Source organism: Argiope bruennichi, chromosome 6 (genome assembly GCF_947563725.1).
Source record: "Argiope bruennichi chromosome 6, qqArgBrue1.1, whole genome shotgun sequence".
NCBI lineage: Eukaryota > Metazoa > Arthropoda > Arachnida > Araneae > Araneidae > Argiope > Argiope bruennichi.
The window spans coordinates 127,790,787-127,809,624 of record NC_079156.1 but is presented as its reverse complement, the minus strand read 5'-3'; the positions used below and the strand labels follow the sequence as shown (position 1 = coordinate 127,809,624).

The following is an 18,838-nucleotide window of genomic DNA, read 5'->3' as shown; positions in this document are numbered from 1 at the left end:
TATTAGAATATGATAACAATCTTAAAATTAAAAAAGATTCTCTAGCACGTTTTTAATGTAATTTTCCTTCATTAAATATAATTTAAATGTATAAAAAATTTTAATTTTTATAATAATTAAAAACATTGCGACTATGTTCTTATACTGCTTTAATCAATTGAAACCTTGATTTCTTTTTATTAATATTTACTGAATATTTTTGATAATACGAAAAATTAATAGAATGATATCTATGTCGGTCATGCGATGGAATATTAATCACCGGCAAGATTCACCCTTGCAATTTTCACAAAAACATAACTTATGTTCACCTCTCTGATCCGAAGAATCAGTACTAATTCAAAATTAATGAATACTCCTGATAATTTCAATTTGGATTCTATTTTATCTTTTTGAACGAATGAAGATCGATCTAAAGAAAATGCATGGATGATTGTGAAATGTTGCTTAAAGAGACCAAACGACAATCTTTTAATATATATAAAATGCTTTTTATGATTTTCTTAGAGTGTACAACGCAACGAATATTTTTAAATAAAAATATTTCTTAAATTACGATTTTAATTGCCTTAATTGCGATTTTAATTCTTTCTTCTCACCAGACAATAAGGAACCAGTTAATGAAAATGATCAAAGTGTCAGGAGGACTAGCAGACGATCTGATGTAATGATGATCATAACGTAACACTGATTCCTCGACGCGTTCGAAGGCGCACGGATAAAAAAACTGAATAACCGGACTGCCACTATAGCAATTGGAATTGTGGTTGAGTTTTAAAGGCCATTACTGGGTACGATAAAGCACTTCCCTAAGGAAGTATGTCCCGTCATCGATGGGAGGTGCAGACCCATACCTTTTCGTTCACCCACAAAGGTAACGAGAACCTACCACCAGGTTTTTCATCCTCAATTCCGATGTGCCCCTCGGCTGGCGGATTGATGCAAATATCAGGAGTGCTAGCAGTTTTATCTAGTGTAAACTCAAGGGTTCAAAGTAAAGATGAGGATAAGATTGCCAATGTAATTAATTCTACTTACCTTACTTCTAGTTACCTTACATAATGTAAATGGTGTAGAACTTTCCTAAATGCGTCGTATAAAAGCAGAATTAACATGTTATTATTGTGGTAAACAATTCAATGGAAAAATCAGTTTTGACAATCATATTAGAATAAAAACTGGCGAAAAGCCAGTTGTGTGTAGCGAATGTGCACTAAAGAGAAATTTTCTCAAAAATAATTCTCTTCAAGCCTCACAGAATAGACATTGGCATTTAGCTTATTCTTGTGCTATATACGACGAAAAGAATTTCCTCCGAAAGAAAATCTGGTCCACCATCATCGGTCATGAGAGGGGTATAAGCCTTTTCTGTGTGATGTGTGTAACAAGAATTATTGTCAACATTACAATCTTATGGTACATGTCAGGACCCACACAGAAGAAAGGCCTTGTAAAAGGCCAGTTTATGAAGATACTTTCACAAACAGCAGTAATTATATCTGGCATCATATGAGAAAACAACTACTTAAACCAACTTGAAACGAACATTAGTTCAAATTTGAATGGACCACTTCATTTATTGTAATGCTCGAATAACGAGATCTGCACTTCTGTAAACATTTAAATATCACTTGAAAGATAACAAATGTGAAAAAACCATTCGGTTAAATATGAAAGGGCCCAGGAAAAAAACATGTTTCCGCTTTTTGTATCACTGATATTTTATTTATGTATAGTCATTCATTATTTATTCATTTTATTTATTGATATTTATTCATAGTTATATTCCAAAACAACCGTTTATTCCACATCTGATTATTGAAATAAAATTTAGAAGTAAATAATCATAATCTTATTTTTTTATCTACCAAAAGAAGAAAAGAACAGAAATCGTTTCCTTTAAAGGTTATGGGTAGCAGAAATAAATAACTCCAAAACAGATTTTCTTATAAAAATATTAATGAAATTATTTTTACAGAATCTCATTGAATTTCAAATATTTCATATTTTTTATTGTAGAGAAAAAAAATCTTAGAAAATTATTTTGATTAAAATGTGGTGAGAGGTGAAGCATTATTTTATATACGTGTGTCCTTCTCTTTTATAATCATATTTTTCACATTCTTTTATAATATCTTCTTTCATGCACAATTATTTTTAAATCTGGCAGGATTTTTGTTTGTAGAAATAAAAGATCAAAATACACTCAAGTAAATTCTAATCAATTTCCAGATACGTAATATTGATGTCGTATTCTTGTAACCTAAGAGCCGACCGAGCCAGTCTTCCTGAAGGATCCTTAACTTTGGCCAACCAACACAAAGAGTGGTGATCCGTAACTACTGTAAAAGGTTTTCCATACAGATACGGCCTGAATTTACTGATAGCCCAGATCACGGCAAGGCATTCCTTTTCGGTTGTAGAATAATTTCTTTCAGCTGCAGTAAGTGGCCTAAATGCATATGCTATGAGTCTTTCTGTGCCATCCTGGATCTGCACCAGCACTGCGCCGATTCCATACCCACTATCGTCCGAGTGAATCCTCGTTTCCGCGTTCGGCAGAAAATGTCCCAGAACGGGGCCATCGGTGCTTGGTTGGAAGGAACAATTTCCGCTACAGTATTTCACATTAATGATGAAAAGTAGAGATGCAACAACCGCATAAAATATTTTTTTAAAAATTGTCAAAAATTAAAAAGAAATAAATGTCTAACACAACCAAATTGTTGTCATTCAAAATATATTATGCTGAATTTTAAGATTTCAAAATAATTAAGAAGTTTAAATACTTTTTAAGAATTTGCTGCTGAAAACGTCTGGATATTACTTTATTTTTAATTAATTAACATGATATTTCAGCTTTAAAAATATCCACCCAAGATGCTCATTTCAACTGTCTGAATTATATTTGTATCACATTTAAATGTTTTTGTTTCCAACGGTCTGCTGTATGGATGGCGAATAAACGAATATACATAGACATAGACAGAGTGAGAGAGATTCACTTCTATTACTAATAAGTATTGTCGTTACAAATTAATTGTTATTACATGAAATTCCTTTAAAATTATCCTAAATAATATCTAAAAACTTAATTTTATCAGGTTACAAGCATGGCGCAAAACATAACTAATATTTCTAAAAAATATCTACATCTAATGATAAAAGATCATTGCAAAAATTCAGGAAACACGATTCACAAAGGGAGTAATGAGACTCGGTTATCAGAGAGACATTTAGAAATTGTGCCATTAAACTTTTTAAATGATAATTGGAAATAAACAATGAGTGTAATTCCAAATCTAATGATTTGAAATGAAAGGAATCTCGCTTAAAGTAGTTCTCAAAATAGGTAGAGAATAATTGTATTTCCAACGAAAAAATTGAATTGAATTTCCAACGAAAACTTATTCAAACTATGCAAACAGATGGAAATATAAATGGGAATGAAACTAAAATAAAAGTTGCTGATTGGATAGTAGATTATAATATTTTTATAATATAGACTATAATACCGCTAAATGAATTTTGAAGCATATTAAAATTATTTAAGATTTATTATTGTTCATTGATCGAAATTCTGATTCAAAGGCATTACTGAAATCAGGCAGTTTCTTTTAATTTGGACTAGAAAAAAGAGCTAAAAATGTTTAACACTTATAAATAGACTCAGGAATTTAAGATATGATAGATATTAAATTATTGGTTTCTTTTACAAGTAATTCTTATTAAAAAAATTAAAGTTAAACATCATCAGATTACGATACAATCGTCTGAAGAGAACTTGCAATCCTCTGCATTGAGTTTAACTGAAAGGGAATTATTAAATGATTTGGATACAGAATTAATTATTGATAGACTTGTACAATAGTTTAAAGAGTGAAAATGCTGGTTGACATTTCCTTAAAATAGCAAAAAGGATGTAACAAATTTCTGTAATTTTGAGCTGTTGATCTCTTACAGTAAGAAGTATTCCTTAATAGTACTGAAGTAGGTTGATAGATTGCCCTTTATTTTAATTTTGGTCAGAAATTTCTCATTTAATAATAATATAAATCAAAAATATCAGTAGCGATACTTTTATCAAATGATAATTTAACCTTCAGAATTAATTTGCATGTATGTTTAATAATCCTTGCTTCTTTAAGCACGTGTAGTAGTTGTGTACTGTAATTAGCAACATATCGAACATATGATTTTAGACTGGGAATAAATTTTGTAAATTGATCGATTATATATATATATATACGCATATATAACTATGTGTGTGTGTGTGCGTGTATAATCGAACGCCTCCACTCCAGTTGCAACCTTCTCACCAATGTTATTAATTACAGTACACTGTGTTCTCCCTTATCATTGCTGGAATTATACACATGACCCGGAAAACATCAAAATATCGAAATGAAGCCTCTAATATATAAGTAAAAAAAATCACGAGATTAAAAAAAACCGTCTTGAGTCCTTAGATGAGGTATCCACTCTGCTGGAATGATTAAAAGAAGAAAATTGTCGACAAAAAATGGTAAATAAATGATTGGGGAGATTAAAAAAGAATCTTTTCTTTCTCAAAACTGACAATGATTTCTGGAAGCTTGCCGTGCAAGATGTTGAAAGAAATTATTCTGAGATTTGAAATAAATTGCAGATGCATTGATTAATTATGAAAAAAATCAATGAACAAATTTCTTACAAAAGAAAGCATTACCTTGAAATGAAAGGAATAAGAAGCAAAAACCATAAATATTCTAAATTGATCAGAAAAGTAATAAAAGCTGTTTAAATTTGTCACAAGATGAATTTAATGTAAACAAGATTAAAAAGTTTTATAAATGTGCCAGTTTTTTTCTTCTTCTTTGATGAGAAACCTGATGTTAGATTTTTGAATGACATTTACTCCTCGTACAACTAGCGAATAAAATTTCTGACATTTCCAAATTATGATGTATGCATAGCTTTCTGTTTTAGAGAACTGTACATTAAGGTGGAACGAAGAAACAAATTTTGATTTCTAATTTGTAACAGAGCGGAAAAGAAACCTTTGGTATAGATAAGGTAAATAAAAATTATAAAAAAAATATTAGAGTATATCTTGACGTACCGTATGGATGTTAAAGTTTTCTAAAAACACACTTTTTGCAATTCTTTAAGGATTATTGCATACCTAGATTATGAAATAGAAAGTTTTCGTTAGGCATTGTCACATGAATAAAAGAGTAAAAACTATTTTACTACTGCACTGGCATAGCACTGAACCGTCTCCGGAGAGGTTGTTATTGAGATAAGGCAGAGATTTGCCTGCATCCGGTGACAAGGGCAGACCTGATTTCAAATCAGGTGCTTTGCGAGTTCAATTGAGTTTCAGTAACCGCTCCTCTATTGTGTAACTGATTTGTTAGTTCGTACTTATGTGCTTTGATGTGAGTGAAAATGGCTCAGTCTAAATTAATGAGACAAGACAAATATCGGAGTGTTCAATTTTTGGGAAACTTAGTGATTTGCTTGAAGCTGAACACATTACTGATGAATCTAGAGCTACTATTATATTAGGCATAACTGCAAAATTTATCAGAGAAGGATCCTTGTGTAAGTGAAATAGGTGACACTTTAGTCCCCATAATAGAACAAATATGGTCAAGAGCTTCTATTCCCGTTGCTTCTAGCAAAAGAATTTCACAAATGATAAAAGCTTGTCATACTTAATTTAGGAATTTATAAAGTCCAAAACAGAAAATGTTCAGATAAGTTTCATTCCAACCTCACAGAATTTAGAGAAGAAGCTAGAGGTTTATTTGATATTGCTGACTTGTATAAATAAAAAAAAAGTGCCAAAGGAATAAGAGGTTCTAAATGATCAACGCTGTAACAGGAAAATGGTTATAAATAATATTGATACTGCTTCCATAAGCGCTTTGCAGAAGAAAGAAGCAAGAAAGAGTAAAGAACTACAGAGAATAGTTAAGATTAATCAAGGATGGGCAAAAAATATTAGTTTATCAACTACTGGCGACAATGACAACGCTGAAGAACAACAGTATTCTATACAAAAAGAGGCAAACCAACCACATCCATCAAATAGACAAAAAGCGATAAAACTACCAAGTGCCTGTGCGGTTTAATATTAACTGAAAACTTTATACAGAAAGCATCCGAAGCTGAACCAAATAGTATAGGGGACTCGGTTATCGACTTTCCACGGCTTCCTTGTCACATGCAAGTACTGGAAAGAGCTCTGAACTTGGTGGCCGAATCGGCTTAAAATGTCTGTGTTTCAATCGCAAGAGAAGGATGCATAAGAGCAAAAATTAATTCACGTGTGAATAAATCAAAATTAGTTTAATGTGGCAATTAAAAATCAGTTTAATGTGGCAATGCAGTAGAAAAAAACATTTTGCAACTATAACCTTTGTAATCATTAAAGATACAGAAGTAAGAAAAACAAAATTTAACATCAAAATATTTTTTTCTACTTTGCAATTAATAATTTTCTTTCAATTGTAATGATTATATATGCATTTAAAACCATCTTCTGTAACATTATATGAAAGAAAAATTCACAAAAATATTTTCTCAAAGTTTATAATTTTTCCAATTTTTTTAAACAAAGAGTAAGCTTTTTGCGTGACCTCGAAATATTGCTGTATTGCAGCCAGAATTTTTACAAATTCCTTTTGAACCTAAAAGCTAATTTTTCACTACTATTCCCAAACTAAATCTAAGAAACAGTTTTAAATGATCTTAATAAAAATATCTATTTTTTTTTCCAATTATTTTACAAATTTCAAGCTCTTTGCGTCACCTCAAGATAATGTAACATTGCAACCAAATTTTTAAATATTGTTTTTAAACCTAACAGGCGAATTTTCCGCACTATTACCAAATTGAAATCTTAAAAAAAAAAAAAAAATAAGACCATATTCGCTGCACCGTACTGTGCAGCTGTTATGTGTATGCATGAAAAAATTCATGTGTTAGAATCTGATTATAAATTCAATATTAAAATATTATTTAAGCTACCACCAGGTTACCATTAATTTTTAATAATTATTCTTGCAATGAATGGTGGCTTAGATAACTATTGTTTGCTATTTTTCTAACACATCTGAGGATTATTACTTATAATAGAATTTATTTCATATTCCTATCATTACCTCATTATATTTCTATGCATCCCCAGCATTCAAAAGTTGTTTATGCATTTAACTGGTATTTATTTTTAAAAGTTGATATTTCTTATTTTTAGATTCATATTGATTCATATTTTTAGACTATTTACATTTTTCTAATCGTACGGAAAGCCACACATTAAAAATTATAATTCGATTTTGAATCCGATACATTCTAAGAGACAATGTGCAGAAAATTCGGGTTAATAATTAAAGATGTATGTGTTAAATACTGAATTTTCGGCTTGGGAATTTACTAATTATAAAAATAATTTAAAAATAGTTTTAAATTTTGATGAATATTAAAGTATTACTATCACTTAAATTTATTTGAAATAAAAAAAATATTAGGTAGAAATTTAGTTAATATTGTTGAGTGGATGTTGAAGTATTTAATGAATAAAGCATTAGCGCTAGGAATCCGCTACAGCAGAAGTAAAGAAAAAATTTAGCTTTCTTAACTTAGAATTTGCGATTTTATTTCAGGAAAACCCTTTTTCCATCCTCTTTATGAGGTATTTTGAAGAGTATAAAACAACATACATTATGATTTTATTTTCATGAAATGAATGCGGAATTTCCTTTTCTTGAAAATATGTTGAATCATCTTTGTTTGTCAAAAAATTGCATTTATTTCAGAATATTTAGTATCATGTTATACCAAATTAAAATATTCTTTCAAAAGAAATTAGTGTTCAGTACTTGACAGCATAGTGAGTGTGTAAAATAAATAACTAGGTTGTGCTCAGTTTTCAAAAATATATTATATAATTTTAATAGGTCTATTTTTAATGGGCCTTTTAATTTAGAACAGTCAAATGACGAGAACAGACATTTAATTATTATCAAAATGTATGCTTGGGAAATATTTGAAATATAAATTCTCAAACTGTTAAAGATGAAAGAATTGCATGATTTATTTTCGGATTTCATTTTACTGATATTACATTTCTTCTCAGACCCATTAAATAAAAATCCTTCAAACACAATCTGATTACAGAAATATATCTCATAGAAAAGGTTTTTAATAAAATGCGATGGAATGTGAATTTTTATTTCATAGACACAAATACTTCTATTTTAAATTCTTATGCTTTTGTGGTCATCCTGTTTTATAACATTCTTTTTTTCAAATTCTTAAATCTCGCAAAAGTTTTTCATTGTTCAAATGAATCATGAAAATACACTAAATTCGAATTAACCGAAAAATTCTCATTAAAACGATCTCCCCTCTGTACTAGTACGAGGCTTTCTAAATTATATTTGTATACTAACTTAATTCGTTAGCAGATTTAGGAAAATCACAGGATATCATAGAAAATTACATAAATCGAAGTGTCATTTTAATTATATCATCTAGCATTTTTAGTTATAATCGAACTCATTCCAGATAAATGGTTCTAGAATGTTACTAAAGAAACGATCAATTCATAATTTATTCAGGATTTGAATCTACATTAACTATAGAAAATGCTAAGAATTTAAAATTTCATCAAAATGCTAACAACATAAATCTGCTGGCGAAATAATAATCTTAATTTCTTCTCTTCAATGATAATTTATTTACATTTTCAACAGGCAGAATTTTATTTTATTTGAAAATAACACTATCAATATCGTTGCGAACTTAGTGACAATATGGTGACACACGGTGAGAACCACCCGTGCTTCTTTATAAAAATTTTGACTGCCCCGTATTCACTGCAATGACCAATAGAATCGGATAAAAACACTGATGAAATAAAGAAAAATCAACGGAAAATTCGAATGTTCATTATGGATGGTTAAGTCGAGTAGATGGAAAAAACGAAATTTAAAACATCTGAGCTCATGAATTTGTTGTTTGAAAATATTCGCTTCAGTCAAAGGTAAACAAATATAGGACTTCTGCAGAGATCTCCGACAATGCACAAATATGAAATCCTTGTGATCCTTTTTTCTTTTTACGAAAGTCTTTATGGTCAATTACTGTGCAAGAAATAAATTCAGTAAATTTTTTGTATATATATTTTTTAATGATTTGGATAATCTGTTTTAATAATAAATATGTGTGTTGACACATACAAGTTAAAAAAGATTCCTAGCTTTGGCAAATGTACATTTTCGATGTTGGGAATTTACAGCTTTGAATGAAGATTTCGTAATGCTTGTTTGCAGTTTAATTAAGACGAGTGACATTTTAGCAAAAAATGAATTTCGAACCACACTAAAATTTGAAGCATAATCATTTCAATGATAAAAGTTTTAGACGTGTAATGGCATTTACTCTTTTTAATAAATTACAAAATATATATTTTAAAATTTTCAATGCTTTTTTTATTAAAATTTTTTTTGTCTGATTGTGCATATAATTATCGTTTCGTTTCGATTCATGCCATACTAAAAATAATTGAAACATACACATTTTTAATACTGCTACCGTTTCTTTAATATAATCTCATCTTTTTTCGAAAACTCTTGGTTCGTGTTGATAGCCAAGGCATTTGATCTCCAATCTTTTCTCATATGCGCTAACGAATAATCATGTCTTCGAATCATTTTTCTGGAAATGAATTTACTGAGCTTTATACATTTAACTTGAAATATTATTAAGCGGCTCTGGGATTTCGGTCAGCGCATTAGTGATACTTGTATATACTTGAATGCTTTTGCTTCAATGGTCTGTTCTATAGAGGAACTACATGTTCGCATGCAAACCGAGAGAAAAGTTCATTTTCATTACTTTCTTTTATACTTAATATAGAGAAAGTATAATAATCGTTGAAAAATTTGAACAGATTTTGACGAATTTCCATATTTTAAACCACTTTTATTTCGCAAAAAAACATTTCTGGAAAATGTCCGCCTGTCTGTCTGTGAGAAAGTTAACTAAAAACTTTGAGCTAGACAACTTAAATTTGGTATAGAGTCTTAATGCCAAATGTGCAGATTTCTGTCAAATTTTGAAGGAAAACTTTCCCGAAGAATTCCGTCTGTCCGTCTATTGAAACAACACGATAAGTTAATAATACGATGATAAAATAATACAGTAATTAAAAACCGAAGAGAGCTAGATAAATAAATTTTGGCACTCACATTTATCATCTTTATTGTAGTCACCTGTCAAATGTTGAGCTAAATCCAATAAAGTGTTCACCGTCTGTCGGTCTTTACATGTTCTGTATTATCAAGAACATGTCAACGTGACAATTAAAAAAACATGCCGTGACTTAAACATATCAAAAATTTGTTTGAGATTTTGTGACTATTAGTGCAGTTTGGTATCAATTTTTTAATCGATTGAGAAAAACGCGATTGAAAACCAATTTTTATTTTCGAACACTATTAACCGCATGTCATGGGTGATATGACAGGATCAGTTAAAATGATAAATTTACTCCAAAAGTTAAAATTTTGTAAGCATTGAACGTCAATTCCAAGCAAGGCGTTCTTTGGGATAAATCTTTATTAGAGAGTAAGCGAGAAAATTTTGGGGAGACCACTCGGATTATAAAAAGATATTGTATTATTGTTTAGTCATTGTTGCAAGAAATTCGAAATTGCTATAATTTTCCAAATAATGTCTGAAAATATTTTTATTAAATTACAATCGTGATAAAAGAAAAAACAAAAACATTCGTCCAATGATATAAAGCCACTATAAAAATTGAGAAAATATGGTTATAAAATGGAGTAATGAGATTTCATTGTCAGAGAGACACTTAGAAAGTATGCCTCAAATCTCGTAAATGTTAAAATAAGAATTCCAGTTATAACGATTTGAAATGAAATGAATCTTGCTTAAATTAGTTCTCTAAATAGGTAGAAAATATGTATATTGCAAACGAAAAAATAGAACTCATTCAAATTATGGAAACCTAAATGGGAATGAGTGCAAAATAAAACTTCCAAATTGGACATGACTATTAAAAATGTTGAAGCCTCGTCTCAGTGATCTATCTCCTGAATCAAGGGCATTATCTTCTGAATCAGGCAGTTTCTTTCATTTTGGACAAGAAAAAGAACTTAAAAATGTGTAACTGTCAGAGCAGTAGCCTAAGGAATTATAGATACAGCAGTAAGTTTCGATGGTTTGTGTCTTTTTAAAATCTGAAAAAGTGTTTCATGAGCCATATAAGATAGCGCAATAAATGTAAAAGATGTACTTTTGATAGGAACTTTTCATGGCGATGAAACGCCCAGTTGTGAGAATTCTTATATGAAAGAATTTGTGGAAGAGGTTGCAAATTTAAGTAAAACTGGAATGCATATCGGAGGAATAATACCGAATTTTAATGATGAAGCAATCATTTGTGACGCTGAAGTAAATCTTTTATTTTAAATGTGTAATGCCATGGTGGTTATTTTGGTAGTATTAAATGCAAAGCTAATAGGAAATCTGTTAGGAATCATGTTTACTATCAAGAAATGGATACTCTTGAAAGGAAAAATGAAGACATCATTAGTAAGTTAAATGAGGAATTTTATAATGGAAAAACATATAGTTTATTAGAAGAAATCCTAACTTGAGTTTGGTCATCAACATTTCCCCTCGCTTACATGAATAATGTGTGCTGAGATGTGATGGGAAAGATGTTGAATTTATGGATGGAAGAGAACGCTGCAGATAAAATTCGTATTTCCTATAGTGAAATACAGTCAATATCTAAAAGATTAGACATTAAAAAATATAGAAATTAGTAGTGTAGAGTACGAAATTACTTAACCTGATGACGCCTGGAAATGGTGGAAAATGAAACTATTTTTCACCATTGATGGTGAGTTGTTTCTACGGGAATATTGGTTATGAGTAGTTTCATTTCATAATTGACATTTTCTTTCTCTGTACTGTATCCTGAAGTTCTAATTTCTTATGTAAAATGCGAAGTTGATTCGAATATTAAAGTCTTAGGGAGCGTTTTACTCTTTTTTATGAGCATGTTATCGGATTTGAAAATATAATCATACCTCATATCAACTTATTTAAGGAATTACCTCTCAAACAGCCGGTGTTTTAAAACACTATTTAGGTTCAGCGTTTGAAACAAATTCAGGTATTTTTAAAGCAAAATGATCTACTATTTATATGCTTATACTCTTCTATAATAGCATAAAATCAAATCTATGACAGTAGAATATAAACTCATTAGCTTCCTAAAATAGTGGAATGCTGTAGAAAATATATTGGCTTCCAATCCATGAAATTTGTGGAAAAAATACTGAGGAAATTGTTAATATATTCCCCCAAAAGTGAATGAAATATAATAAGAAAGTAACTATTCATTTACAGACAATATTAAAGAAAACAGAATACAACCTTGAATTTCATAAACATGCTCATTCTTAATAGCGGAAGAAAAACTACTGCAATGATGTATTAATAGAAATAACAGAAACTGTTTATATTTCATAGTAACGATGAAAAATAGTGAAGAAACCAACGCATAAAAATATATTTTTTAAATTGTCAAAAATTAAGAAGAAAAAATGCCTGTCACAATGAAATTGTCTTCATTCAAAATATGATGTTCTGAATTTTAAGAAGATTTCAAAATAGTTAATAATATTTTTTAAGAATTTGTTGCAGTAAACGTTTGAATGGTACTTTATTTTTAATTCATTAATAATATATTTTAGCTTTATAAATATTCACCCAAGATGCTCATTTCAACACCATGAATTATATTTGTATTACATTCCAATTTCTTTTGTTTCGAACGTTCTGCTGCATGGAGGACAGAAACGCACAAACACACACACAGAGGCAGACAGAGATATTCACTTCTATTATTAATAAGTATTTTTATTACAAATTAATTTTTATTATATGACATTCGTTTAAAGTAATCCTAAATAATATCGAAAAACTTAATTTTATCGGATTTCAAGTATGGCGTAAAAAATGACTAATATTTCCAAAAAAACACTTCATACAAAGATAAAAATCCACCATAAAAATTAAGAATATATGATTCACAAATGGAGTAATGAGACTCACTATCAGAGAAACATTTAGAATTTGCGCCATCAAAACTCGTAAATGATAATTGGGAAGAAACAATGACAGAAATTCCAATTGCAATAATTTGAAATTAAATGAATCTAGTTTAAATTAGTTTATTAGTTTTCTTGTTAGGTAGAAAATATTTGCATTGCAAACGAAAAAAAAAAAAAAAAAAATCAAACTATGTACACAGAAGGAAATATAAATGAGAATAAAATTAAAATAAAATTTGTTAATTTTCGGCTATAAATTTTAACATACCATTAAATGCCTTTACAAGCCTTAAAAATATTTAAGATTAATTAAGAGTTTTATTGATCAAATTTCTGATTCAAGGGCTTATGGCACATGTCATAAACAAGACCGCTGACGAATTCAGCGATATTCCGCCAAGTTTTAGAGTCTCTTGTTTCAGTAGCGCCATCTAGGGTCAAGAGTGCGTCTTAGTTACTCATGCGTCACAGCAATCAAACTGAACGGACTTCTTTCATACAATTCATTCACACGTCCACAAATTGTAAATTAGACCTGAAGGAGATAACGATTACCTCTGACCCAGTGCCTCTAGTAGCACAGAATTATATGTGCACCATCTACCATCTATATGGGGAGTCTTCGGTTGGGTGGGTTCGAACTCGCCAACCAAGGGATGCAAATCAAACGCCCAACCAGATAAACTATCCTGGCCCAAAGGCATTTCTGAAAGCAGGCAGTTATTTTTATTTTGGACTAGAAAAAGAACTAAAACAAATGTGTAACATTCGGTTAGATAAACTCAGAAATTTAAGATATGATTAATATTAAATTATTGGTTTCTTTTACATGTACTTCAATTAAAATATTAGGAGGCAGAACTTAAATCAACAACGTTGGGTAGATGTCGAAGTATTTAATATACCCAGCTTCAGCGGTTGTATTCGACTACAACGGAACGAAGGATAAAATGCAAAGATCTACTCTTAGAAAGTATAAAATTATAGCTTTAAAATGTTGCTTTTTTCCTCTTAATGAGATATTTTCAAGGAGATGAAATATCAAGCATATGAAATGAATACTAGATTTACTTTTCTAGAAAATAAGTACAATCTTCTTTGTATGTCAGGGAATATATATATAACTCTTATATAATGGAGCCAGACATTGTGTCAGGAATTCTGATATTGTATGTCAGGAAAAACTCTTATATAAAAATGATTATTACCTTAAATTAATTTTCAGTACTTGCCATTATGGGTAATATGTAAAATAAATAATAAGGTTGTGCACAGTTTAAAAAAAAATATTTTACTTAACAGATCTAATTTGATTGCGTTTCTAAATTTAGAACAATAGTCAAATCACGAGGAACAGACTGTTAATCATCAACAGAAATCACGCTTCCGAAATTTTGAAAAAAAAAAAAAAAATTGAAATTTGCTATCTTAAATTTCAAGTTATCATGTGAGAATATTTTTTTCGATGAATTGCTTAGAGCTTAAAAGCGATATTTGAAACTCATAATCGAAACAGAGACATTTTGCTTCGAACGTTGACAGTTGTGATTCAGAATCCAAATGCACACGTTCTGTGTTTGAAGTTGAGTGTTGCGATTAAGAATCTGCAACACACTGCATACGTTTACGCTTTCTTCGTTCCCGTTGTAAAGCTATTTTACCTTCATGTTTAATTCGATCTGCTTCTAATTTTTAATTTTCATCATTCGTTTTTGTTGATTGAAGGTTTTGTCTCTGAAGCTATTTCCTATGTTTGCTATTTCATTCCCTTTCTTTTTTTTCTTTGCAAGGTTTCATACGGAGAAAGCTTAAGAGACCCCATTTTTCATTTACTCATTGCCTACGCGATTTCGAGCTTCAACCACCCCTAACCAAACGTATCTCGTCTCCTAATAACGAAAGCGGCGTAAATGTGGTATCGATCGATAGAGGACATCGAATAGAGTGTATTGATGCCAGTCGTAAAGAGAGATTTTGAAAAACGAGGTTGAAAGCCTCGCTCGAAAATTCAAATTTTTACAAATTTGAGAGCTCTAATTCAGGAATCAATCGGAGTAGCAACATGAAACTCGTATCATTAAGTGCATTTCGGCAAGTTCTATCCAACGATACGAGTAAATGAAATGTAACTCGAATGTGTAAATTTCAAGACCCTATCGAGGCACGAGTTTCGGTCAAAATATTATTCGACTACATTCATGGAGTCGAGTGTTTGGGCGGGTCACACTCGTCTCTAGATTGTATAGAATCCGAGATATAGCAACTTCCAGTCTGACCGGAAGTTGACATCATGACATCCCGAGACCCATAGGAACTCTATAGTATCGATCCGACATTTATTTAGACAATATTAAGCAAAATATATACTGCGCATGCGCAATGGATCTGAAATTTTCAGTGTTTAGAGGACCCTCAGGGGTATTTCTAAGTGAAAACCCCATGTCTCTAACATATGTAGTTTACGAGATATAACGAAATCCATCTGTGCATGCGAAGTGCATGACTCCATGGGGGGTCTTCTATAACCCCGTAGGATTATTATGGAAAAAAGTCCATGTTTCTAACATATGTATTTACGAGATATAACAAAAACCATTTGCGTATGCGCACTAGATAAATCCACAGAGTGGTCTTCTACAGTGCCATAGGATTACTACGGTTAAAACCCATTGTCTCTAACATATATAGTTTACGAGATATAACGATAACTATCTGCGCATGCGCAGCAGATGACACCGTGGGGTCTTCTATAGCCCCGTAGGATTACTATGGCGAGAATCCTATGTCTCCAACAGCACATCAACCTTTTATAAACGCATCTGCTTTCATAGAAGCATACATAATAATAATGCAATACTGGTAAAAGGAGGTAGTATGTAATAGATGAAGATAAATATTTCCATTTATGCATCATTCATTGCCTACGCGATTTCGAATTTAAATTATTCGTTGCCTTCAATTATTCAAAACACCGTAACGAAAACAACATCATGTTCTCACATGATGGGAAAAAAAACAAAAAAAAAAAAACGTCCAAATAGTTAAAGCTGAAAGGATTGCAGAAAAACAAATGTTTCCGGATGTTATTTTACTGATGTTACATTTCTACTCAGACCCATTGAAAAATATCCCTTCATACACAATATGAACACTAAAACAAGTTTTAGAAGAAATTGATCATAAATATGGACTGATTTTTTTTTTATCGGCAGCAAATAAAAGAGGAAATTTAATCGTTCCTTATGGGTTATGAGAAGCATAAAAAAAATCCTAATTTGATCATAGCATAAAAAATTTAGTTAAATATTTTTTAAGAGAATCTCATTAAATTTCAAACCATTTCATACTTATTAATGTAGTTTAAAGTATGAACTCATAGAAGAGGTTTTTAATAAACTGAGATGGAACAGTAAATTTTTAATTCATAGGCATGCATACTTCTATTTTAAATTCTTATCCTTTTTTTTCCTTCTTATCTTATTATATCTTCTTTCATATAATTACACTTCTCAGAACTTTCAATTGTTGAAATGTTTAATGAAAATACACTCAAAGTAATAAATTCGAATCAACAGCAGACCTCAGGGTAAAAAAGTCTTCCCTTACCCATGTCTTCTTCCGTAACTCTATTCAAATACGAGGCTTTCTAAATCATATTTTTTATTCTAATTAAATTGGTTTGAAGAGTAAGGTAAATCAAAAGATATCACAAATAATTACATAAAGTGAAGACTGATTTTAAATATCAGGTCTCGCATTCGTCACTAGAATCCTCTAGTGTTTCAATTTATGAAAAGGTGCTCTGGCATGTTATTTAAGAAAGAATCAATTCAAGAAGTAAAGAGAGTTCTTCTCTTCAATAACAATTTATTTAAAAATTTTTATCAGACAGGAATTTATCTAAATGAAAATAATGAATCAATACCATTGCAACGTTGCGGCAATACAATGACACACCGTGAGAATCACCCTTGCTTCATTCACAATAAATTTGAGTCCACGTATTTGCCACAACTGCCAGTAGAATCGGATGAAAACTTTCATGAAGTAAAAGACAAACCTACGGAAAATTCAAATGACATTTCTCGCTGTTTAAGTCGAGATGCCCGACAAAACGAAAGTAAAAAATCTAAATTCTTGAATTTGCATCCTTTACAAAATAATGAAAAAGATAAAGAGCTTTCTTCAAAGGAAAACAGAAATAACACTTTTCCAGAAAATTCCAGTAATCAGCAACCAAGGAATTCTTCTGACAATTCATATTTTTATCCCATTTCGAAGGCTCAGGTGATTGATGTTCAAACTAATGAAAATGCAACGTGCATTACTTATTCAGAAAGTGTTGAATCCAGTTACAGACCTGAAAATGACCATCGTGAAACTGATGAAAAAATCCTGATTGTCTCTGGATCAGGTAGTGTTGACATACAAAAACAACAAGTATCAGATCTTTTCCATAAAACAGCTGATGAAGAAAGTAAAGCGTTTCTTGAAAACAGCAAATGGAAAGCTTTGAATAACGATAAAAATAATTTTACGGATTCTCTAGAATATGTTATCAGACAAGATCGTTCACATGATAATAATATTTCTGGACGTACAAATCTGATTTTGCAGCTTGATCTCCCACCTGGAAGTACGGAGCTAGACAATGGCATAATCCTTATGACAGGGAATGTAATGAATGAACATATTTCACTTGAAACGAATTCTAAGGCTCACAGTGAGAACGATAAAATGTTTATCAACGTTGAAGAACCATTCTCTAAAAAGGAAGATGACAATGCTGTGGCTGGATTTTCCGGATTCTGTTCTGGTAAGAAGAAATTTCCTAAGACCTTCCGTAGGAAAGATACTCTAAAAACTAATTATCAAACACACACTGGCAACAAACTCTTTATGTGCGATATACGTGAGAAAGACTTCTCTCGGAAATCACATCTCGACCGACATTACAGAATGCACACTGGCGAAAAGCCTTATGAATGCGGTATATGTGGGAAAAAATGCAGTCGGAAAGAAAATCTCATCATCCATTATCGAACACACTTAGGTGACAAGCCTTTTATGTGTGATATCTGTAATAAAAGTTTTGCTCATAAGGGTTATCTTAATATACACTTTAGGACGCATACTGGAGTAAAGCCTTATAAATGTCCAGCTTGTGAAATGTCGTTCATTAACAGCAGCAACTGCAAAAAGCATTACAGGAATAAGCACGAATGAAATTATTTTGCAAAGTAGATAAATGTTTTTTTTTTTTTTTTTTTTTTTTTTTTTTATCTAGTATGAAAGTACTTCGAATTCTTCATTGAGTTAAAAAATTGTCATTATTGTAATTTTACTATTTGGACGAAGCATGCTTTTAGATTTTAAATATACAATTCTATGAATTTTTAATTGATTATAGACGATGAAAATATGTTTTTCTGATCTATTTTCTTTTTATTTAAGTATTTATAGTTTGGGATTTTGTACTTTTTCTCATAGCTTTTAATCCTAGTCATTTAAATCCTAGAGAGTTCAAAACAAATATGCAGGTTCCATGTGCGTTTCAATAAAACACTCGTTTTCCCTTACTTTGGCTTTATTCCATTAATTAAATATTTCCAAAAGTAATCTTGTCCACTTTTAATATTCTGTTTCTCACGAGTATTTGAGCAAATATTTAAAGCTAACTAAAGACCACTTTTAAA

General features: G+C 30.5%; 1 protein-coding gene across 1 annotated transcript; it reads left to right on the top strand.

Annotated features, from left to right (window-relative positions):
• Positions 1-819: 819 nt before the first annotated feature.
• Positions 820-18,368, top strand: LOC129972041 (zinc finger protein 510-like). The gene is made up of 2 exons (XM_056086022.1): positions 820-1,020; positions 17,424-18,368. The coding sequence occupies exons 1-2, from the start codon at positions 820-822 to the stop codon at positions 18,366-18,368; spliced, it is 1,146 nt and encodes a 381-aa protein (XP_055941997.1).
• The last annotated feature ends 470 nt before the right edge of the window (positions 18,369-18,838 follow it).

Excerpts from the sequence above, each read along its gene's own strand:
- LOC129972041 (XM_056086022.1), top strand. The coding sequence starts at position 820 with ATGTCCCGTCATCGATGGGAGGTGCAGACCCATACCTTTTCGTTCACC. Across the intron at positions 1,021-17,423 it reads ATGAGGATAAGATTGCCAAT|GCTCAGGTGATTGATGTTCA; the intron begins GTAATTAATTCT and ends CCCATTTCGAAG.